Source organism: Myxocyprinus asiaticus, chromosome 45, assembly GCF_019703515.2.
Source record: "Myxocyprinus asiaticus isolate MX2 ecotype Aquarium Trade chromosome 45, UBuf_Myxa_2, whole genome shotgun sequence".
Taxonomy (NCBI): domain Eukaryota; kingdom Metazoa; phylum Chordata; class Actinopteri; order Cypriniformes; family Catostomidae; genus Myxocyprinus; species Myxocyprinus asiaticus.
Window position 1 is genome coordinate 20,043,521 of NC_059388.1, and position 25,680 is coordinate 20,069,200.

The 25,680-nt window shown below is 38.8% G+C and overlaps 1 protein-coding gene across 6 annotated transcripts in view; it reads left to right on the top strand.

The window, feature by feature from the left end:
• Positions 1 to 25,680, top strand: part of LOC127434957 (glutamate receptor-interacting protein 1-like) — a 388,121-nt gene that overhangs the window by 150,678 nt on the left and 211,763 nt on the right. For 4 of the 6 annotated variants that reach the window (XM_051688009.1, XM_051688010.1, XM_051688012.1 and 1 more), the window contains exon 1: positions 17,649 to 17,781. The exons of the other annotated variants lie outside the window; for them this stretch is intronic. In XM_051688009.1, the coding sequence (XP_051543969.1) occupies positions 17,649 to 17,781 (133 nt within the window). Of the gene's footprint in view, positions 1 to 17,648; positions 17,782 to 25,680 lie in introns of those variants that run through there. 6 annotated transcript variants of the gene reach the window in all.

Consider the following 25,680-nt stretch of genomic DNA (forward strand, 5'->3'; position numbering starts at 1 on the left):
CTAGATTTTTTTTTTTTTTTTTTTTTTCATGTATATTAGGTGCTATTAGTTATAAATCAAAAAGGGAAATATAAAATGCACACAGCAGTGACACTCGGGTCTCAGGCGGTTAAAGCTCATTTGCAACACATTAAACTGGTCTTTTGCCATTCCGTTATGTATCGCACTGTTTCTTGAGTGTCCTGCCATGAGTGTTCATTCAGATGTCACGAGACCTCTGCATTGTGTTTCATTCTATTGCACTCTGTCTAGCTGTTTTTGAACAGAAGATGCATTTTACATAAACGCTCCTTAAGAAATGAGTTTGATTGGGGTAAGGCAAACCTAAAACCTGCCTATTTATTCAGGGAAACCTTAAAACAGTTTAGTCGATAAGTCGTTCAGGCAACCTACTGAATATTACATTTCGAAAGAATGTAGTTTTCCCTAAAATTACCTTGAAGTACCTTCCTCTGGCACAGTCGTGTAGCGTGTAGAATTTTGTGTTGTCACTGACAGGCTTGTGGAAAACAATCAAATCTATCTGAAGTCATGTCACATACATTAATAATATGGACTTTTCTGTCAAGCCTGGTGGAAGATTTCTCCCTCTGTCAGGGATGACACATGGGGGTGCCCAGGGACTGTGACTGCCAAAAGGATGCATCGTAGAACGGCACATGCTCACCCAATCCCTCACTCACACTAATTTTTAGCAGAGTGCTGGCAGTTATTTGATGCTGGTTGAAAAGGTTGACTGCTTCAGGGGACAAAAATGGCATCAAAGGACCAAAGGTCAGCCTAGGTCAGCCGAGAAGTCCCAAGCAGGAATTGGTCACTTTAAATTTGAACACATATCTTTGTTTTCGGAAATGCTGTTTGTGACATTTCGAATCTGTGCTCTTATCCGAATGCGATTTTTAGCAGTCTGTCACTCTCCGCTCATGTTTTATTCAGAGTCGTAGGCCATCTGTGGGCTCCCACAGTCTTGTTTTCACATACACCATACATTCGAATTTCCGCAATGAATGCCTTTCACGTGACAATAAAACGCTTAATTAAAGGATTCTCAGAAGGGCTTGTCAGTATAGCTAAAACAATTATTTTCAGCCTTTTGATGATATCTGATATATTTCTTTATTTATGTACTGATGTGATTGAAGTTCCAAGCAACTGAGCTTTGCCCTGAAATACGTCTTTCCCGTCATTTGCTGTATAGCTTGTGACTTCCTCTCTGCCTGTGAACTGGGTTGACTGTGGAGACCAGACAGTTGTGGTTGTATTTTTCTGGTTGATAGATAATCCTTATGGCCAATAAGTGATTCCTCTTATTCTAAAACAGTACATAATTACCTTGACTGTGGATTTAGAAGCCCATGCATGAAAAGGGGTGACTTGCACTTCAAGTGAATGATTTAATGATGTTTGTATGTCCTCCACTCCTCCAGTGCTTGTCCACAGAGGCCTTGGAACACCCAGTAGAGGGAGGATGGGTCACAGGTTTGTTCTGCCCACTGCAATTTTAGGTTGAGTGAAGGCCAGTGACAACCCATATGATTTTGTCTAACATGAACAGCTGGGGCGTGACATGAATCAGAGAGAGTGTGAAAACCCTTCGATCTTTTTTTCCTCTAACTCTCTTCTGACAGCAGTTTTATAATCAAATAATTACATGCCCTTTTATCCCACTGCTTTGCTCTGTCTCTCTTATTCTTATCCTGTTTTCCAACGTCTTATCAACATGCACTTTCTGTCAATAACTCCCTTCAGCTGAAGTTGGTTGGCTTGTTTGGATGACAGATCGCCTCTGGATTTCCCCTCTGCCACAACCCAAAAGAATCAACCATTGTGATGTTCTGCCCAGTGTTATGTTGAGGCAAAGTATTACACATGTATGAGTTCTTACTAAGGTAATGACAATGTCAAAATGGGGTCTTGGAATGTTGAGCATCTTCAAGAGTGTCTTGGCCTGACCTTTAAACCCTTCCATTAGCTCTTTCCATACTCAAACAGCACATCAAGGCTGTCATCAAAAAATGGACAGGTAGGCATTCCATACAAGCTGTAAGGAGAAAGCTCCACATTCAAAGTTATAGCAGAGGAATGGATAAGTAAGCAAGCTCTAATCTACTCAAAACTGAGAGAGGAAGAGGCACATTCATACTGTACAAGTTTTCCATGATTTTATAGCAGCTCTATGTTGTTGCAGAGATACAATAGTGCTTTATCTGAGATTTTGATTGCTTACCTCTCCCGCCTCACCACATGCGTTTTTTCTCCATCTACAGAACTGAGAAATAAGGTGAGCTCTTCCTGTAGTCATGTTATAGAATAAAATCTTTATTTACCGACGACACAAATTTGTTTTTATTTGCATTTTACATTACTCATTTAGTAGATGCTTTTATACAAAGCGATTTACAAATGAGGAATGCTACAAATGTTGGGTCTCATGTATTCAGATAGAAGACAAAGGCAGGCCTAACAGTCAAAAACATTCCTCAAGCCCCCTCCTTCTAAGTCGTAAATCTTACTGATAAAAATCGCGCCAAAATCAAACAAAGGGAGTCCAAAACAGACTACAGATCCATGAAGCCTTGCCCTCTAAAGGATCGAGCTCTCAACTCCTATTGGATGAGGCACACAACAGAACGTCCCTCAAACATGACATCATCCGGACTTCCAATAATTCTGAAAATACTTCCAAAGTTGCTTCCGGCGACTTCGTTCACCGAATACGGACGTAGCTTTTTGCTGCTCTCCGGTGTAACCTCGTGGCATAAGGAAGTAATGTCCGACTTGAAACTGTAGCCATACAATCTCCATCTCGCTGGACGAGTTGAGATTACTCTGTGTTCAACCAAACACTCTAACGGATCCGAAGGAGACCGCCGAGCAATTCGCATCTTCATCCGTTGGCCTACAGAAGTGAAGAGATTAAAGATTTCTCTTCCATCTTCAATCAAGTCGACATTTCTGAGTTCTCCGCCAGCCCGCCGAGAATCAACAGCCGTACCGGCCTCTGAGAATCAACAGCCGTACCGGCCGCCGACAGCGCGAGGAAATGGCTCTCGTCATCACACGAGCCTCAAGAAACCGGGTCAAAGTTAAAGGACGGAGGAAAACGCATTCTACCTGTGTCCTCATGCGATTCAAGTAAGAGGTTTACGTCTGGGCAGAGATAGAATATTATAGCGTGTTATTCTTGTGTTTCAAGGTTTTTGCTTGTACAGTTTACGGACCGCCATGTCCGCTAATTATTAATACTCAGGGTATTAATTATCACGAATTTGTTTTGCTGTATTGTGGTCCAACCAAATTGAACTGTTGTGCATTTTCGCCATCGCTGGTGAGACAGCAACTGAGTTCATCCATTAAAGAGTCAAATAACAAGGGACTTTTACGAGCCCCGCTCGTAAAACCGCGTCTCTGAGTGATGAACACGGCTGCTTCATCTCCAGCTATCGCGAAATCAGCTTTCGGGCTGTCACTTAATCATCTCTCTCTCTCTCTCTCACTAACCACACTGACACACACACACACACACACACACACACACACACACCTTGTGTGTTATAGGATTATTTTTATTTCCATATCTAATCACATCACTGTTTAGTTTGTAGTTGTAAGTCGGAAGTTTATTGACTGCATTGTATTAATTATTAATTGATATTACTGCATAAATAAACTTTGTTTATATTACAAAGAGAAGTGTTTTGGTTTGTTTTGCATACGCCTGTGTCATGCTGACGGGATGTCAGTGCTCGGATTCAAACCTTCATTCATTGTTTTTTTTTATTCGAAAATCGATATTCTTCGGATGTCGATTTTCCTAAGAAAACAATCTAATATTGAGACTGTTTTAATATTCGGTTATTAGTCCCTGATTTCAGGGTGGTGCCCCGTCAATGTTAATCCTTATTAATATTCTATTGATTTTTGATAATTGATAATTATCTTTGATTGAATTAGAATGATCAATAAGCTAGTGTTAATTTTAATGTTTCATCGATGTTAACAATTGATAAGTGTTGATTTTAAAGGATTAAAAAAAAGCTAACATTGATTCTCATCAATGTTCTATTGATTTTAATAATTAATAATTATCTTTGATAATTATTAATTATTGCTAATAACCAAACTTGCTCCTAAACGTAGCACACTACATTTACTGGAGTCCTATATGAGGTTTTAATGAGTTAGATCCAATTAATTAATTTAAATATTGATTAATAACTACAGAAATAATTATTAATTATTTCTGATATTAACACTGATCTAAACAACCAGTAAAGCCCTACACAAATTTGCAGAAAAGCAAATTCATCCTAGGGGTAGAGCACTGGTTCTCAGTGGTATGAATGTGAAAAATCGGGCAGAGTGATTTTGTGTGTCTTTATATTGGTACTCACTGACCGAACATGAGTAGAGGTAGGACAGTGCGGAAATTTTATTCCATTTACATGAGATTTCACCCAAGTATAACACCATTAACTTATTCCAGGGGCAATTCCCCTGGATGAACCTGAGGTTAAGTGTTTGATCAAAAGCAAAGGTGATGATCAGTGTCTTGCTCCTTGCAGAGACCTTATGGTTGCCAGACTGAGCATTTACTACTACACAACACCACTTTTGTGTGCCGACTCTTAGTCATGTCTTCCTTAATTTTGAAGGGAAGACACAGACTCTCAATGCAAGAACCAACTGTCATGCCTCAACCCTTGATTCAGATGTTTCTCCACATCAAGCAGATCCCCCTCTGAGCTGACACCTTGTATAAGGAAGAGTCTTGTGGAGAAGGGATGGAAATAGAACCACTTCACAGAACTTGCTCAGGGCGGATAAAAATGAAGGCCTGGCCGATGTGATAAATTAGTAAAGTATTTTCACTCAGCCACTAGATGTAGAGTATAGGAACTGAGGAGGAGGCAGAGCACTCTTGGAGACTGTGCATGTTGTTGTGGGTTTGTTTGTTTGTTATTTTAAGGTGTGAAGCACTTGAATCAGTAATCCTTCATGAGTTCTGAATGCCTCTGTGCAAAAAAACTATGAAAACACAACCGTTTAACCTGTCAGCATCCTCCTAATTCAACTGAGGCTGTTTCAACAGTCTGAGGCATTTGCTTATAGCAAATGTAGTGTTTGTTTACAGCTTTTTTTTCTATCCTAGTGATAGACTTGCTTCCTGAGAGGATCTACCATATTGCTACAAAATGGCCTGGTTCTAGTAAAAAGCCTGAGGCATTCCATGCTCAGATGGTCACACAACAAAGGGTTTTAAGAAATTCTGTCTGTCTCTCTCATACATACTTACCATCTTACTTTCGGTCTGTCTTTCACTGCAGTGATGTATCTTCAAAGAGATAATTCATCCAAAATCCAAATTCTGTCATTTACTTGCCCTCAAGTTTTTCCAAACCTGTATGACTGACTTCTGTGAAACAGAATGGGAGATGTTAGGCAGAAGGTTAAGGACTGACACCCTCATTCACCATTCACTTTTACATTATCTTTTTTTTCTCCATACAATGGGAGTGGATGGGGGTTTGAAACAATGACAGAACTCTGCACCTAGTGCAACATTTACTGTACAAATGGAAGTAAGCAAAAAAAAAAAAAAAAGAAATAATGTATATTTAGGCTTTGTGGGCCAGGAGGACCGCGAATATGGTGACAGCAGTAAATGCTCAGCCCTGACTGCATGCAGATAGACTAAGACCTGGCACAGACTCAGTGTTTAAAGCCTGACTTTTACTGCAGTGGTGGTTTATCTGAAAATGATCTCAGGAGAGGCTGCACCTGGAACACCGCCATATTCTCTGTAACATGCAAGCGAAAACCATCACAACATTATTACCCCATAATGCTTGACATCTTATTCCAAAGTAGCAAATGTAATATTATGAAATGTAGTGAATTAGTCCTAATTACACCATCTCCATAAGGGGTAGTCATAGTCTTAATTTCAATGCACTTACCTCATGAATAATAATAGTTGCCGCATTGTGAATCTCATATCTCAGATAAAGAAAGGAACTCTGTCATGCTTATTCATACGCCCCTGGTAGAAAATACAGCCTCTGCAGTTTTGCAGAGTGCTGCAGCCAAATCCAGTCCTCCGCTGAGGAACACAAGATGTGTAATTACGAATAGTACCACCACATAGCTAATTAAAGTCCCACCCGCTAACTGGATTGTGTCTGAATTTTTGTATTTCTCTGGATCAATGGTGAGTCTGTTGAATGTGCATTGATTGCCTCAGGTGGCAGACAGATTGGATAAACAAGTCTCTGTCTCCAAATTGTGAAATCCCAGGATGCACCATTCCCTGAAGAGAAAGCATGTGTTTGCTTATAGGTAGACAATCAGATTGTGAAGTGAGGCAGTATTAAATGTGATAGTGGGAAGTGTATTACTGTAACTCTAATTACTAGGCTTGGGCTCGATGCTTGAAAAAGGCATCGATAATCTGAAGATTTTCTTGATGATTATCGATATATATATATATATATATATATATATATATATATATATATATATATATATATATATATATATATATATATAGAGAGAGAGAGAGAGAGAGAGAGAGAGAGAGAGAGAGAGAGAGAGAGAGAGAGAGAGAGAGAGAGAGAGAGAGAGAGAGAGAGAGAGAGAGAGAGAGAGAGATAACAGATTTTTTTTTTTTTTTTCAGATATAAATAGGGCTGCTCGTTGCACAATAGTCTTTTCCATTCAGATATATTTCTCAAAGATTATTTACTGTAGTATAGCTGGATGATATATTTTGTATAATTATTTTTCATAGAGCCTTCACAATGTATTTTCAGTTACAAGTATGTCTTTTTGTGGTGGTTTGACAGCTTGAATGAAAGATCTGTTCATGGCTACATACGGAGAAATTGCATAAAAAAATGTGAATTGGGAAAGCACACCAATTGGGCTTCAAATTTAAATGTCGGCTAATTTATATATATTGATGCCTCAAAAATATATCGATAAAATGAGGTGCTGATCAATAATCGATATATCGATATTTTATGACATCCCTACGAATTACTGAAATAATTTTTGTCAGCTTCCAACCAGTTGACTTCTCTGACAATAAATTTGGAATCTGACTGCCATTATCATCCTCTTTTGGAATGGGTGGAAATGTAATAGACAATTTTTCTTTGGCTGTTGGAGCAAATGTAAAAATAAAATTAGCTTTGGTCTCCGATACACCATTATAGAAATGTTCTCAGCTATAGTTCACTTCTGTGTTTTTAACCTGGAAATGTGAAAAGGGTCCATTTACACAAAAGAAAAATATATATTTCTGATTTTTTTTTAAACCTTATTTAAACCTCAGCCATCCAGACTGCAGACTCCAGACTGCGCTGAGAGGAATGATGGGGTAAATCCATAGGTCATGGAAATCAGAGTTTTTTTTTGGTGAGGAACGAAAGGGTTATGAGAACTAATGCACATATTTTCCAAATCAAGGATAAGGAGTGAGTTCTGCACACTATTTTACATGACTCAATTAATTTGCATGCATTCCCTATGTTTGGAATAGCATACTACCTTACAGCTCTTAAAATTCCTGCAGTAAAATGTATGAACACTATGCACAGTATGTGGATGCGCTCAACTTCACCTTCCATTTGCACTGTGATGAAAGATCCTGAAATAATATCAGTTGTGATTTTATTTTATTTTTATTTCTGCCTTGATTCAGTCAGACAGCCAAATGTTACACAAAATTGGATTTAAAATGCAAAATATAATGACGTTTTTACTTACAAGATGAGAACCAAATAGCACTCACTGAATTAAACATGCAGCGTGATAACAATGTAAAATACTTCTGTTCGAAATGTTTTTCATGGAATAATGCCTACTGTTTCACTTATTGTTTTTGGGTTTTTTTTAATAGTAGGCTATTCTGTACAGTATTCAGTGAGGTCACATCCACATCAGAGGCAATTTAGCAGAGACAGGCCACTTCTATTAAAATGAATGAGATAAATATGAACGGTAAACGGATGTAGAAAGGAAGTCCCGCCTTACAGATAATAGAACCAATCACCTTTTAGATGCCAACATCGCCTGTCAATCAACTCAAGAACGCGCTTACGCATTGGATCTATAAGCCGGGAAAATTTTGTTTTTTAGCGTAATATGAGGTAAAAAATGCACAATTTATGATACCAGTGTTGTCAGATTTGACTTCTGATTAGAAATATGTTCTTTGATCATAATCTTGACCATCCGTGGTTTTTTTTTTCTGCCTTTTTCCATTGAAGTAGATAGGAGCTGCACTTTCATGACTGAAAATAGCTTCCTGGGAGCGCTCCAAAGATGGCCGCCAGTGGGCTGACTTGCAAGAAAGACTTTTTACACACTAATATGTTCTAGTTTAAAAAAAAAAAAAAAAAAAAAAAAAAAAGCATGGTTTTAGCTAGGTTTACTCCTCTCATCCACCCTGGAATAGGGTTTTTCTCCACCAAAAATGCTCTCTAGTACCACATACTTTGAAAAACAATGATGTTAGGAAACTATTCACCCTCATGTTCTAAACCAGTATGACTTTGACACAATGAGTACAATTAAGGAAATGTTCGACAAAATTTTAGCCACAGTCATCTTTCACTTTCATTTGTTTGTCATTTTTGAAAGTGAATGGTGAATGAGGATGTCAGTCCCTAACATTCTGCCTAACACCTTGTTTTTGGTTCCAGAGAAGATGAAGACACAAAGGTTTGGAACAACGAGAGTGAATCAAAATGATGACAGAATGTTATCATTTATTATATCTAAAATCATTTCTGCAGAGTTATGTTTCCACCAGAAGCCTGCGTTCGGCTAATGAGCGGCACCTTGTTGTACCAACACAAAGATGCAAAAAAACACTTTCCCAGACTTTTGGTTTCACTGTACCTCATTGGTGGAATGACCTTCCCAACTCCATCCATGAAGCAGACTCCCTCTTTGTCTTCAAAAAATGGCTAAAAACATATCTTTCCATGAGCACTTAACCGTGCACTCATAATATATATATATATATATATATATATATATATATATATATATATATATATATATATATATAATATATATATATGCCTAATATCATGTAGGTCCCCCTTGTGCCACTAAAACAGCTCTGACCCATCAAGGTATGGACTCCACAAGACCTCTGAAGGTATCCTGTGGTATCTGGCACCAAGACGTTAGCAGCAGATCCTTTAAGTCCTGTAAGTTGCTAGGTGGGTCCTCCATGGATCGGACTTGTTGGTCCAGCACATCCCACAGATGCTCAATCAGATTGAGATCTGGGTAATTTGGAGGCCAGGGCAACACCTTGAACTCTTTGTCGTGTTCCTCAAACCATTCCTGAACAATTTTTGCAGTGTGGCAGGATACATTATCCTGCTGAAAGCCGTTGCCATGAAGGGGTGGACGTGGTCTGCAACAATCTTTAGGTAGGTGGTATGTGTCAAAATAACCACATGAATGCCAGGACCCAAGTTTTCCCAGCAGAACATTGCCCAGAGCAATACACTGCTTCCACCGGCCTGCCTTCTTCCCATAGTGCATCCTGCTGCCATCTCTTCCCCAGGTAAACGACACACACGCACCTGGCAGTCTACATGATCTAAAAAACATGATTCATCAGACCAGGCAACCTTCTTCCATTGCTCCATGGTCCAGTTCTGACACTCACATGCCCATTGTAGGCGCTTTCAGCAGTGGACAGGGTTAAGCATGGGCACTCTGACCAGTCTACGGCTACGTAGCCCCATATGCAGCAAGCTCCAATGCACTGTGTGTTCTCACACTTTTCTATCATTGCCAGTATTAAGTTTTTCAGCAATTTGTGCTACAGTAGCTCTTCTGTGGGATCAGACCAGATGGGCTAGCCTTCGCTCCCCATGCACTTCAATGATCCTTGGGCACCTATGACCCTGTTGCCAGTTCACTGGTTGTCCTTCCTTGGACCACTTTTGGTAGGTACTAATCAATGCATACTGGGAGCACCACACAAGACCTGCCGTTTTGGAGATGCTCTGACCCAGTTGTCTAGCCATCACAATCTGACCCTTGTCATAGTCACTCAGATCCTTACGCTTGCCCATTTTTCCTGATTCCAACACATGAAATTCAAGAACTGACTGTTCACTTGCTGCCTAATATATCCCACCCCTTGACAGGTGCCATTGTAACGAAATAATAAATGTTATTCACTTCACCTGTCAGTGGTTTTAATGTTGTGGCTGATCAGTGTGTGTGTGTGTGTGTGTGTGTGTGTCTAATATATATATATATAACTCAGCAAAAAAAGAAACGTTCTCTCACATTCAACTGCATTTATATTCAGCAAACTTAACATGTGTAAATATTTGTATGAACATAAGAAGATTCAACAACTACAATATAAACTGAACAAGTTTCACAGATGTGGTGCTAACAGAAGTGGAATAATGTGTCCCTGAACAAAATGGGGATCAAAATCATAAGTAACAGTCAGAATCTGGTGTGGCCACCAGCTGCATTAAGTACTGCAGTGCAACTCCTCCTCATGGACTGCACCAGATTTGCCAGTTCTTGCTGTGAGATGTTACCCAACTCTTCCACCAAGGCACTTGCAATTTCTCATATATTTCTAGCCCTCACCCTCCAATCCAACAGGTCCCAGATGTGCTCAATGGGATTGAGATCCAGGCTATTCGCTGCCATGGCAGAACACTGACATTCCTGTCTTGCAGGAAATCATACACAGAAAGAGCATTATTGCTGGTGGTATTGTCATGCTGGAGGGTTATGTCAGGATGAGGCTGCAGGAAGGGTACCACATAAGGGAGGAAGATGTCTTCCCTGTAACGTACAGCGTTGAGATTGCCTGCAATGACAACAAGCTCAGTCCAGTGATGCTGTGACACACCGCCCCATACCATGATGGACCCTCCACCTCCAAATCGATCCCGCTCCAGAGTACAGGCCTCGGTGTAACACTCATTCCTTCGACGATAAACCCGAGTCCGACCATCACCCCTGGTGAGACAAAACTGACTCGTCAGTGAAGAGCACTTTTTGCCAGTCACTCTGGTCCAGCATGTGTTTGTGCCCATAGGGGACGTTGTTGCCAGTGATGTCTGATAAGGACCTGCCTAACAACAGGCCTACAAGCCCTCAGTCCAGCCTCTCTCAGCCTATTGCGGACAGTCTGAGCACTAATGGAGGGATTGTGCGTTCCTGGTGTAACTTGTTGTTGCCATCCTGTACCTGTCACGCAGGTGTGATATTCGGATGTACTGATCTTGTGCAGGTGTTGTTACACGTGGTCTGCCACTGCGAGGATGATCAGCTGTCAGTACGGACAGTGCAGTTTATTGCACGTTCACGCAAATGAGCAGGGACCCTGGGCATCTTTCTTTTGGTGTTTTTCATAGTCAGTAGAAAGATCTCTTTAGTGTCCTAAGTTTTTATAACTGTGACCTTAATTGCTTACTGTCTGTAAGCTGTTAGTATCTTAACGACCGTTCCACAGGTGCATGTTCATTAATTGTTTATGGTTTGTTGAACAAGCATGGAAAACATTGTTTAAACCCTTTACAATAAAGATCTGTAAAGATATTTGTATATCAAAACTTATCTTTAAAATACAGTGTCCTGAAAAAGGGCCGTTTCTTTTTTCTGAGTTTATATACACACACTGTCGGCCAAAAGTTTGGAATAATGCACAGGTTCTGCTGTTTCTGAAGGAAATTGGTACTTTAATTCACCAAAGTGGCATTCAACTGTTCACAAAGTATAGTCAGGACATTACTGATGTAAAACAAAAACAGCGCCGTCACTATTTGAAAAAAGTCATTTTTGATCAAATCTAGACAGGCCCCATTTCCAGCAGCCATGACTCCAACATGTTATCCTTGAGTAATCATGCTAAATTGCTAATTTGGTACTAGAAAATTACTTGCCATTTATATCAAACACAGTTGAAAGCTAGTTGGTTTGTTAAATAAAGCTTAACATTGTCTTTATTTTTGTTTTTGAGTTGCCACAGTATGCAATAGACTGGCATGTCTTAAGGTCAATATTAGGTCAAAAATTGCAAAAAAGAAACAGCTTTCTCTAGAAACTCGTCAGTCAATCTGTTTTGAGGAATGAAGGCTATACAATGCTTGAAATTGCCCAAAAACTGAAGATTTCATACAATGGTGTCCACTACAGTCTTCAAAGACAAAGGACAACTGGCTCTAACAAGGACAGAAAGAGATTTGGAAGGTCAGATGTACAACTGAACAAGAGGATAAGTACATCAGAGTCTCTAGTTTGAGAAATAGACACATCACATGTCCTCAGCTGACAGCTTCATTGAATTCTACCCGCTCAACACCAGTTTAATGTACAACAGTAAAGAGAAGACTCAGGGGTGCAGGCCTTATGGGAAGAATTGCAAAGAAAAAGCCACTTTTGAAACAGAAAAACAAAAAGAAAAGGTTAGAGTGGGCAAAGAAACAGAGACATAGGACAACAGATAACTGGAAAAGAGTGTTATGGATCTTAACCCCATTGGGCTTTTGTGTGATCAGCTAGAATGTAAGGTGCATGAGAAGTGTACGACAAGACAGCCACATCTATGGCAAGTGCTACAGGAAGCGTGGGGTAAAATGTCACCTGAGTATCTGGACAAACTGACAGCTAGAATGCCAAGGATCTGCAAAGCTGTCATTGCTGAACGTGGAGGATTTTTAATAGTTTCACGTGGAGGATTGAGTAGTTTCAGAAGTTCTGAAATTGTTTTTGAAATTGTAATAGTAATTTTTCACATTATTAATGTCCTGACTATACATTGTGATCAGCTTAATGCCACTTTGGTGAATAAAAGTAACAATTTATTTCCATAAGAGCAATATCTGTACATTATTCCAAACTTTTGGCCACGTGTGTGTGTGTGTGTGTGTGTGTGTGTGTGTGTGTGTGTGTGTGTGTGTGTGTATATGTGTGTGTATATATATATATATATATATATATATATATATATATATATATATATATATATATATTTCTTGTTGCACTCTAATCTGTCTGGGATACTACTATTCTGATGCTAGTGAAACTTTGTAATGCAGCACTTTTTGTACTGCTGTCTCCTTAAGATGAATCGCTCGTTGTATTATTCCTCTTTTGTAAGTCGCTTTGGATAAAAGCATCTGCCAAATGAATAAATGTAAAATTAATAGATTTAATTTATGGGTGAACTCTCACTTTAAGGATGCTTGACAGATCGGGTCTGAAAATTTAAAATTCCAAGCAATTATTACAGAAATAAATTAATGTCTCACAGGCTCAATTATGTTATGTGTTATACTGCATATTTTTTAGGTATGAATCAAAGCAAGATTGTGCATTATAAATGCCTAATGTCACTATATCACAAATTCTTAAAGTCCTGCATGCATTCTTAGTTAAGTATATTCTGTGGCTTACAGTATACTTTATACACTGTCAAAAGAATTGAGATCATTAGTGAATGAATAGTGAATGAAAACAATGAAAAGTTAAATTGCACCTTATCTCTGCGTTTAGAGGCGCATTTAGGCTCATTTTAGTTCAGAGCTGGTTTCTGTTGTTCTTAAGAAAAACGCAACACACATGCGTGTACGCGATTAGCAGATCAAAATAACGCTCTGTCCTAGGGCGTAGCAGCCTTGGGGTGACGTGTTCCCTGAATTCTTTAAAAAGGTGATTTGGTCCCCTGCACTTTTTAATGCTAAACCCTTATCGAGTCCAAATGGTGGATTTGTGTACAGTGTTCTTTTTTGTAGCTAATTAAGCGACCATCCAGCCAATCACAGGTGAGTTTCATGAGCTGAAACAGCCCTTGCTTAATAGGCCGTCAGTCAGACAGTCCAATCAACGCGGCTCCGCTCATTTCTACAAAGTTGCTTTCAACAATGCTTATTTATCCATGTTTTTTTAATTGCCGTTGATGTAAGTTAATAATCTAGAGATGAGGAACACACAAACGAGAGTTATTTACAGTATCGGTATATTGTTCTTGATTGGCAGCATTATGTGAAATGCACTGCAGAAAAAGTAAAAACAAAGGACTGTCCTTCTTTTAACCACGCATTCTAAGTGGAGTTTATATCAGTGCCTGAGTTCTTATTAAGTTATGCTTTTTACATTGTTTTTGAGGTAATAGTTTGGTGGTTTTTGCCAGTTTGAGCAAATTACTAGATCTGTGTTAAATATGTAAAGCTATTTTTAATATCTCCTGTTTTTTACCTCTATGTTGGAGTGCAGTCGACAAACTGTAGGAAAAAGATCGATCTCTTTTCGTTTGATCATTGATTGAGTGACTAACTCATTTAACAAGACATTACCAGGTGGCATCACCAGAAATGGTCACTGAACGAATCATTAAATGGATCTGAACTCATTTTGGTGAACGTAGTCAAAACGTTCGAGCCACTTGGATACATACACTTGGATTAAATCGTAAATTGTGCACATGCACAATTGTCATTATTGTGATTGATTAAATAATTTATTCAAGACCAGCTCATGCTCAGTCTTTTATTGTCATGTGTGAAACTGAAGCAACTGCTCCAAGATACCTTTTATTTTTGCAGCTAATTTTGCACAATTTTGCAATTAATTTGAAATACTTGAATCTTTAAAATACTACAAATATTAAGTATATAATATGTATACAGGTGCATCTCAATAAATTAGAATGTCGTGGAAAAGTTCATTTATTTCAGTAATTCAACTCAAATTGTGAAACTCGTGTATTAAATAAATTCAATGCACACAGACTGAAGTAGTTTAAGTCTTTGGTTCTTTTAATTGTGATGATTTTGCTCACATTTAACAAAAACCCACCAATTCACTATCTCAAAAAATTAGAATACATCATAAGACCAATAAAAAAAACATTTTTAGTGAATTGTTGGCCTTCTGGAAAGTGTTCATTTACTGTATATGTACTCAATACTTGGTAGGGGCTCCTTTTGCTTTAATTACTGCCTCAATTCGGCGTGGCATGGAGGTGATCAGTTTGTGGCACTGCCGAGGTGGTATGGAAGCCCAGGTTTCTTTGACAGTGGCCTTCAGCTCATCTGCATTTTTTGGTCTCTTGTTTCTCATTTTCCTCTTGACAATACCCCATAGATTCTCTATGGGGTTCAGGTCTGGTGAGTTTGCTGGCCAGTCAAGCACACCAACACCATGGTCATTTAACCAACTTTTGGTGCTTTTGGCAGTGTGGGCAGGTGCCAAATCCTGCTGGAAAATGAAATCAGCATCTTTAAAAAGCTGGTCAGCAGAAGGAAGCATGAAGTGCTTCAAAATTTCTTGGTAAACGGGTGCAGTGACTTTGGTTTTCAAAAAACACAATGGACCAACACTAGCAGATGACATTGCACCCCAAATCATCACAGACTGTGGAAACTTAACACTGGACTTCAAGCAACTTGGGCTATGAGCTTCTCCACCCTTCCTCCAGACTCTAGGACCTTGGTTTCCAAATGAAATACAAAACTTGCTCTCATCTGAAAAGAGGACTTTGGAACACTGGGCAACAGTCCAGTTCTTCTTCTCCTTAGCCCAGGTAAGATGCCTCTGACGTTGTCTGTGGTTCAGGAGTGGCTTAACAAGAGGAATACGACAACTGTAGCCAAATTCCTTGACACGTCTGTGTGTGGTGGCTCTTGATGCCTTGACCCCAGCCTCAGTCCATTCCTTGTGAAGTTCACCCAAATTCTTGAATCGATTTTGCTTGACAATCCTCATAAGGCTGCGGTTCTCTCGGTTGGTAGTGCATCTTTTTCTTCCACACTTTTTCCTTCCACTCAACTTTCTGTTAACATGCTTGGATACAGCACTCTGTGAACAGCCAGCTTCTTTGGCAATGAATGTTTGTGGCTTATCCTCCTTGTGAAGGGTGTCAATGATTGTCTTCTGGACAACTGTCAGATCAGCAGTCTTCCCCATGATTGTGTAGCCTAGTGAACCAAACTGAGAGACCATTTTGAAGGCTCAGGAAACTTTTGCAGGTGTTTTGAGTTGATTAGCTGATTGGCATGTCACCATATTCTAATTTTATGAGATAGTGAATTGGTGGGTTTTTGTTAAATGTGAGCCAAAATCATCACAATTAAAAGAACCAAAGACTTAAACTACTTCAGTCTGTGTGCATTGAATTTATTTAATACACGAGTTTCACAATTTGAGTTGAATTACTGAAATAAATGAACTTTTCCACGACATTCTAATTTATTGAGATGCACCTGTATATTAATATAATACTTATATCATACTTGTATATTAATATATACTGTAATATATTAATACTGCACTGTAAGTGTTGGGTCAGTGTGAGCCAGCTACTGGCAGCTGTGTCCCCCCCACTTTTAAAATGACTGCAACGCCCCTGGCTCTGTCTACTTAAGATGCGAGCAGTGCAGCATGATCAGACAAAAAAATTTGCTCCCATTATAATCATTGACGCTGTCGACATCACTCGCGTCCAATGTAGACAGTTTGTAACATAGATTTATAAGCACTGATGTATTGCAGCACCGATATAAGAAAATGTATAATTAAAAACTGAGGTATATAAAGCCCGTAGTTAAAGAATCACGCTGAGACTGACCATTACCACAGCAAACAACCCAGCATTTTCATCATCACCACAACTAACCGCAACGTGTTTTCTTAAGTTGAATCTGTAATTCTGTATGTTGACATTTCCACTTGTTTTGGTGTTGAATGAAGGCATCACATAAACGTAACTCTTCATTTTTACTGTGTGGAGTGCAAAAAAAGTGTTTGTTTTCAGCCTTTTCTGCTGACCTGCTGCTGAATGATGAGTGATGAACTCGAATCGAGTGACAGCGCCGCTGTAAAGTTCCGGTGCCATAAAAGTACCATTCATAAATATCTCAATAAATTACACATTTATTAACACTTATTAAATTAAAACCAGTAATGTTACAACAGTAATGTCCCCAATTTAACGAAGAGTAATTTTTTTTTTTTTTTCATAAAAATCTTATTTAAGATTAAAAAGTACCCACCATTAAACCTACTCTTAAAAGTACATTTTCTCCAAAAAGTTACTCAAGTAAATGTAATGGAGTAAATGTTGCACGTTACTACCCACCTTTGTCCACCACTCCACTGTGCTCTGGAATGAGACAATCATAGTCCAAGGATTTCTCGCCTGGCTGCCAGTTCCTTTGAACTGTCATTCTCTTCTTTGTGAGACGAGTATATCTGTGTTTTTCCCCCACCCCCTTATTCTTCCTTTCTCACTCTCCTCCTTACCACATTCTACAATGCACACACGTTCTTCCCTACACGTGCACACATGCATGCACAAAGACCCATTGAGCTAAGAATGGAGAATGCATGGGTAAGGATACTGCCATGCCTACATGATTCTACGGGTCCACCGTAGAAACTGATATTTGACCCATCCTCTTCTCCCCAGCTGACTGTGATCTGTCGCTCCCCCCCTCCTCCCTCTCCACCTCTGTCTCTCTCTCTCTCTCTCTTTGAGATCTCTCTGAGCTGTGCTCTTTGTGAAGCTGAGCACACACCTTCACACACTGGCTGATTGCAGTGGTCTGTGCCGGTATCAATTGGACTGCACACGGTGGACAGGCATGGAGCGCTTTCTTGGCTTTGTTAAGCAGATACGGAGGTCCAGGAGACGCAAGGGAAAAAAGTACCGCCCGGAGGAGGATTATCATGAGGGCTATGAGGATGTTTACTACTATGCTTCAGAGCACCTGAACCGTAAGTGTTCTCTGCTTGCCAGGTTGGAAGAGGGATTACAGCCTACGTATCAGTCATTGTTTTACATGCATGACTAGCCTGGTGAGAGCATAGGGCGGATATTGTGACCAAGTCCACTTTGGGGAAATGAATGAATGAAAAGATTATCTGCAGACCACAAACTCCTGGAGGGTCTTCAGCTTGCAGCAGTTGAGTTTCCTTGTCAGTGCAAGTGTGTTTATAAGGGTGTGGGTGTGAATGTCCCCCCTACCTCTGCCTGATTGATGGTTTCAGTCTGTCACCATTTGTTTTTATTGATTTAGAGGGTGTTTAATGCTGCACTGGCCATTAAATGCATACTAGAGTGGATATTTATTGCCATTCTTGAACACTCACTTCTGAGCTGCTGCTGTTTAAGTGATACTCAGTGTATTTGGATTTCTAACTGTCCTTTCTCCAGGTGTGAAGTTTGTGTGCTTGCACATGTGCCCATGTGCTGACACTAGGCATTGTTTTCAACATCATGCCAGTCTCAAGTAGCTGTAGTGCTATGTTTAAAAAACACAGTCAGAGTGTAGCATCATTCCACAACCATTGTTCTTCCGTTGTCTGTAATAAAGTATGTCTTCAATGCACACTGCATCTATTAAGTTCCTGTGTTCCTTTACTCTGTCTTTTATATATTGATGTCCTTTTTTTCCTATCTGGGCTGAAGTTCTCTCAGGGAGATTTGTGTGTAGATGATAGAATGACAATTAGCATTGTGCTCCACTGGCACTCTCTTACCTGTTTTACCTGCCCCCAGGTGTCATGGGGTAATTACAGGGACGAGGGCAGGGAATCCTGTAATCCTCATTACACAACTCTCTAGGTGAAAGATGGACAGTCTGAGAGTGGTTTAAAGCAGATGTTTGCTGTTAGCAAAGCAACGTTGTAGTATTCTCTTTTGTATTACATCAACTTAAGAAAATCAGTTCTGTGCATTAGATGACTGAGAAAGGTGCTCACTATTCAAAGTTATTGGATTGTTAAAAAGGTGGCATACATTTTATATGCTTCCAATGATATGCAAATTCACTTTTTATATTTTAACTTTTTTTTTGTTTGTTTGTTTTTTTTTTTTTTTTTAATTTAAGGCCTATTTATAACAAAATTTGTGATGAATTTACAAGATGAACTGCTGACAAAAGGTCTATTCACACAGACCATAAGGAGTTAAGTGAAAAACATTTTCACCCCTGTACAGTTAGAGGCGCTGTTCTACAAACATATATTCTGGTGCACAGATCTTTAAGCATTCAGCGGTCAATGCATAAGATTACTATATTTAACGCAGTTAAGGCAGATAATGACCTAATTTGGCATAACAGTTTCATTATGTTCTTTCCATATGTTTGGATGCATTTAGAGTAATATAGAATCTGAGTGAGATGAGTAAAGAGTGCTGTTACATACATCCCTGTCTTTATATTTATGTATATATTGTGCTGCATATATTCTAAACAAACTCCCGAATCTAGCTTCTCTTTTTTTTAATGCATGGTTAATATAACACAATGTACAGTGAGATAAATACATGTAAAGAAATGTACATTAAGCAAAACAGGTATAGCATAACATATGATGCATAACATTTAAAATAATATAAAAGAAAAAACAGCCTTATGGTCTCTTCTTAATTTAATTATTGCATAATTGTATTGAGTTCAGGGTTTCTTGTGCATGATGAGAAAAAGACCATCGTTACAGGGATACTTTTGTGTTATTTTATTTTTGCAATAAAAATAGCAATGAGGTTCGGCAATTCATCTGTCTACACTCATAATAAAGTATTTCATGTAAAGAGCCTTTTTATGTGTTATTTCACTGCAAGCTTAGTCCAAAGGAATTGCCAAACCTCACTGCTGTTTTTAATGCCTTGATAATATAACAGACACGTAATATACATTTTAAATTAAGCACATTAAGACAAAACACCAGGTATATTATATAATGAGGTATCAGCTTATTACATAGCCTATATATTCTAAAAAAGAAAGATTGTGTTAAACTTTATGTATTGTTTATTTATGCATATTTGCATTGAGTTCAGAGTTTTTGTGAGTGAGACAAGTAAAAGAGCACAGCACCTGTGTTTGATAGTTGTTAAGCGCCACCATCGTGCTGGATTGTGCAGCAACAGCGACTCTGGAAAAATGACAAAAAGCTCTCATCTCATTGGTCATTCAGATTGTATCGCACTCCAAAGAGAAAAAAAAATGGTTGTCGGCCAATTCTTCTGACCCTGTTTGAATACTGCCGTGGGAATCCATTGATAGGCCTTTATACCACCTCTACAGGTCTCTTCACATACTAGAATGAACACATAATATTCTCTGTTTGTATCTGTAAATATTTTATTCTTGTAATGCTTTGTCTAGCTGTAGCATTTCTGTGAATACTAAAAGTTTTATTACCAAGTTTTTCTTCTGCGTGAAGACACTTGAATAGTAAAACTCATTCAAATTTTGATTCAAATTCTGATTCTTAAGTAGCCTGAACCTTGGTACAGTATGTGTGTTTAAATTTATGACTCATTATATTAGTTTTATTTCAGTTTTTCTCCATAAGTATGTCATTACAGGTTTTAGGGTTCTGAATCATTTGTTAGTCAGACAGCATTACCCAAGATATACTCACTCTTTGTCATCAGCATTCGTAATACTCTACATAAAAACACTGATTTGCACAAACAACCTTATAAAATCGGGATTCAAATCTGCAGAACTTCAGCATTCTCCTTAGTTGTTTCTAGCTTGAATTGAGGATGACTAGTCAAACTGATTGCATGACAAAATTAATTCATTCATTCCACAGTTTGCTTCCTCTCGTCTTTGTAGAGACATTAATTAAATGAAATTCTTTTTGATCAGCGAGTTATGCTGATTATAATTTTGCCTGATGGCTGCAACCTGTTCCATAAATGGTTTCTCTCTTTCAAGTGTGAGTTTTAATGTCAGGTATTCACTTTGATATGCAGCAGCAAAGTGCTCGGTACCGAAACCTAGACTCCAGCTAGGCCAATTAGGTGTCTAATTCTGAGTGAGTCATACAGAGAAAGTGAAAGAATAAATGCCATTTGGAATATTTTTAGATTGCTAGGATATATGAATGTTATATTTTCCACGTATCACTCCTCAGTTTGGCTTAACGCATTAGGTTTGTGTTAAATGTAATTGGACTTTGAGCTTGCAATGCTGTTATTAAAATGTAAAGGCAGCTAAGTGCAGCTTCATGGACACAAAGGGATCAGCCGCTAATTATCCCATGGCAAAACCCTGGAAATGTCACACTTGGACCTCCCTAGCCCAGTCGGCCTCCCCTCAATCAGCTAGAGCCTCTGTCTCTCTCTTCATAATTTCTGCCTTGCTCATGTATAGTTTACGATCAGGTTTTATTGTGTCTGTTCACATTCATTTATCAAATTCTCCCTTGTGCAGGTTGTTGTTCCTTTTTGATACAGTAGATTTTTCTACTGGTGGGCATGCTGTAGGACCCACACTTTGGAGGATGTCTACAGGACATTTTGAAATGGATCATATCACCATAAAGAGGAAGAGAGAGATGATATGTTTTTGTTGATTCATTCAGGAGTTTAGGGACTGTAAAACAGAGCTTGTTGGTGGAGGTGACCCAGAGTTGTCACCTCTTTTCCATTTATTTATAGTGGAATATGTGAGTGTTTTCAAACCCATTTTCCAGTTCACTCCCCCTATTTGTAACTGAAGTTAAATCTGTCTCTATTCCTCATATTCATTCACTTATAAACACCTTAACTATTGTTTTCAACTGGATAAGTCAACACATGTGAACCCATTTCTTCTGCAGACTGGTGTGTTCCAGAGCTTATTAGTACAGTATGTAGAATACTGTAAACTAGTGTTTTAAATGTTTACTATTATTCTTTGAAAGAGACTCCCTAAATGAAACATTAGCCACACTCTTTTAGCTCAGAGCAAGTGTCCTTTCCCTGCTGTGAGGTTCACTGAAACCTAATGCACAGCATCCATTTTGCTTGTTTGTATTTCTCTTGGTTGCAGGAACAGTCTTTGGTGTCAAGTTTCATGCAAGCAGGGATGGGTTACCGACCGGGCCCATGGGGCCAGTGCCCAGGGGCCCTTGACTGCCGGGGGGGGCCCTGGGCTTTAAGTTTGCACGATTCAGTTTGGCGATCCCACCTCTCGAAAACCCATCAACAATGACACCCACCCCCCCACTCAACAACTTTTGGGCCAGCTGCTATGTAAATAAATGGTGCGAGGGGAAAGGGCCCTTGGAGATAATTGGCCTTTGCAAGTCATAATCCGTCCCTGCATGCAAGTACCAGTCTTTTTGGTCAAAGACTTGAAATCAGCATGAAATTAAAATTGACACAATTTAATGAAAATTCTGTCAGACAAATGAAAAAAAAATTCCTTTTATCAAATTGTTGTCCTTGCAATTTTGATTCCTTGCTTGGTAAAGAGGATATACCTTTAGTAAGATTACATTGCCTTCAAGATATCTCTGGAGGATATGCCTCAATTGAGATTAGAAGCCTCCAAGTATGCTGTGGCAGAATATGTTTGGTTCCCAAAAAGAGAGTGGCAGCTATCTCAAAGGAACTGGGAGAGCTAAATCAAGGAACTGGCATATCATAGCAGAAATCTCCATAGTAGGTCACACGAAACTCTACAGAAAAAACTAAATGCATACCAAGTGTCTTAATTTTGACAGTAAAGAGAAACAAAATGTTTCCCTCTGATAAAATGTTAATTTGTTTGATCCAAATTACAAGATGAATAGTCCCTTCTTTTTTTTCCTATCGGTAGCAGACAGTAGAAAAGGCAAACAAGGTTTTCTCCGTTCTAAATATGGATGGGTGTTTAGTTAAAATAATGGTTCGTTCACGAATTGTAAGTCACAAGATTTTGCTTTCCGAAGACACGTTCAAGCCGACCCAAATTAACATTTGCCCATAACCCTCTCCAAATCCTTTTGGAACGATGGCAGCGTTTGTTGAAATATGGTTAAAGGGTTGGGCTGTTGCCCAGTGACAGCTGTTTTAGCCCCGCGGTTGCTAAAGAAAGATTTTGTCTGATATTTTAATGAGCTGTTCACAGTTAGTAGGTGATAATGAAGCCTGATGGTCCTCCGCAATCATCTCTCCTCTCCAGTCACCATTCACAGTCAGCTGATACTTCTTTAGGCCTTAGCAATTAAGCCAAGAGAAAGATGGTTACCTAGGGATATTGTCTTATCACTCTTGTTTGAGGTTTAAAGTACTTGGCACACTTTCAGTGTTTATCTTAATCTTTATCTTTTTGTTGATTTTATTTTGATGTTAATGTAATTTTTCTTTTTCATTATTCACTTTGCACTGTTTCTCTGCTTTGTCCGCTAGGTCAAGTCACAATTAGGCATGGTCATCATTTGATGAACTGTGCAGTGTTGATGTAATTGACTAATTGGAATAAACTGTTGAAAAGGACGTTCACCAAAAATATCTATTGTGGTCCTTCGCTTATATTCTTCATTGCTGTGTTTTATATTTGTCATACCAAAACACTTCTTGAATACTTCATTATGATTTATTGACAGAAGTTCCAAGGTGTTGATGTTCTATAACTGCATGGCTATGAAGTAGTTCCACGTTTGTTGACCTGATTACAGTTCCATATCTTTTCATCAAATTATCGGCACTTAAAAGAGCCATACAGCTTTTTGAGACCAAGAAAATATGTAAAATAATGTAAAATAATTTTATAATAAAACCTACCCATCTGTAAAATCCTGCTAAAGTAATCTAAAGCTTGTGTTTCTTGCTAGCCATAACTGTTCCAGTTTGGTTTCAGCTGGATTCTCAGTCAGTGGAGTCATGGCTGGGCTGGTAGACAATCTTGGTCGTGGACTCCCTGCTGGAAAAAACAGGTCATATCAGGTTAAGGTTTTTGGAACATGATATCTCCTTTGTTACTGTTCCATAAAGGCCTACCAGCTCAGCCAGATCTCCATCAGCTGGTAGTCCAGCTGAAACCAATTTGGACAAGCTAATGACCAGCTAGAAACCAACAACATTTACATCTGTGTTTTACTTTTATTCATTTAGCAGACACTTTTAACCAAAGCAACATACAGTGCATTCAAGCTATGCATTTTATCAGTATAGTTTGAACTCATAACCTGGGTCCAAACCTACAGAAACCTTAAGATGGTTTTAGCTGGATGTTGGGCAGAGCATATATTCCATGAAATCTACTCAAGCTTATACTGCCTCATTTGTCCTTACTAGGACATAACTTTAGTTCAAGACACTTCCTGTTTATTATTAGCTGTAGAAATGTTTTGCACTGAAAAAAGTGGACCCTATCTTTTAATGCCTTTTCTCACTAAATGGATGCCTTCCTGTGATCTACAGACCATTCCAGCGCTCTCAGCTGTCACGCCAGTGCACTGCCCCATTTACAGTGGGCATTCTACTCCCTCCTTGCACCATGTACTGTAAGGCCACCTCATCCTCCCCGCTGGAAATGTCCTCTCTGAAAGCAAAGGTGTAATCTGTTATCTCCCCCATTTCTCTGCATGCAATAGAGCCCTCAGCATTAAAGAGGCATGATAAATTCTGATATGTTGTGTAAGAGCCATTAAGGAATACATTTAAGCATTAATTTTCAATGACAGTACCGTGTATTAGATACATCTTGGGTGAGTCTAAGGAGTTCCAGGCCTCTGGAGTCTTGGAATCTGGTTTTTTGTTCATTTTTGGGGGAACTCTGTCAAATAGGTTGACCTTTTCAGATAAGCTGAGTAAACAACAGCGATATTAACTTGTCTTCTAGTGATGACATCTTGTTCTCAGTTGCAGCCACAAATGCCCCCTGAGAATTCATCCTCCTTATTACTGTCAGATGGGCTATCATGTGTTATTGTTCAATTTAGTGTCTGAGAGTGCATGATACTCAGCTTGCAACAAAAGGTGAACTAACCAGATCTTGGTGGTTCTCTCAATGTTTTTAATGTGAGGGGATAAAAGCCATGTTCATGGTTAAATTTAACTAAATATAATAAAATATTTACAGTGATTTGGCTGATGAAAATCTAAAAAAAAATTCAGACTGATTGAATTTTGAATTCTGCGACAGTCGGTTGAAAGTTCTGAAATTGTTCAGTGTCTCTTAATTAAATTAATGAAATTCAATTTACTTTTTTGTGTTTAATGATATTTTTATTTTCAGCTTGTTTACCATGTAAATGTTATCACCAAATTCAAACAATAAATGATGTTTTGAAGCTTCTTAATGAGGTGACCAGTCATGCTAATTCAAACGGATGCGCTGCATATAGCGCTCTCTCCACAATCTTTAGGGTTCATAGAAACATAATAATTATAACATTAGAAAGCTGAGACTTTCTTTTTCTCCCCCTATCCACATCCCTATCAGAGTTGGCCACAGCGAAGACAGCCTCCGCCACCCTTTCCCATTTACCCGCCTCGTAATTTCCGGCATGTCATAATTATCGAGCTTCCCAAGGAGAACTTTTTCCGTGCATTAATTTCCTCAACAAGAACCTATTGTTTACTGAAGTATTTTGTATTTTTTTTTTTCCATGTCCAATTAAAAGGTATCAAATGGTTACCAGCAAGTAAATTCTCCAGTGACGGGTAGTGTTGTTAAATTAACACATCTTACACAACACGAGGTGCTTGCTACTTAAGGTTAATTGATACATTTATTGTTACGATTGTGTTGAAGTATTTAATTTGTTGTTTGGTTATTAGACAAGGCAACTCCATGAGCAGGCTAGTATGATCAGACAGTGTCAAAGCCTGTCGTTTTATTCTTAAAGGTGCTATATTTAAGATTGACAACAAGCATTTGAAATGGGTACTGCAGTCCAAAT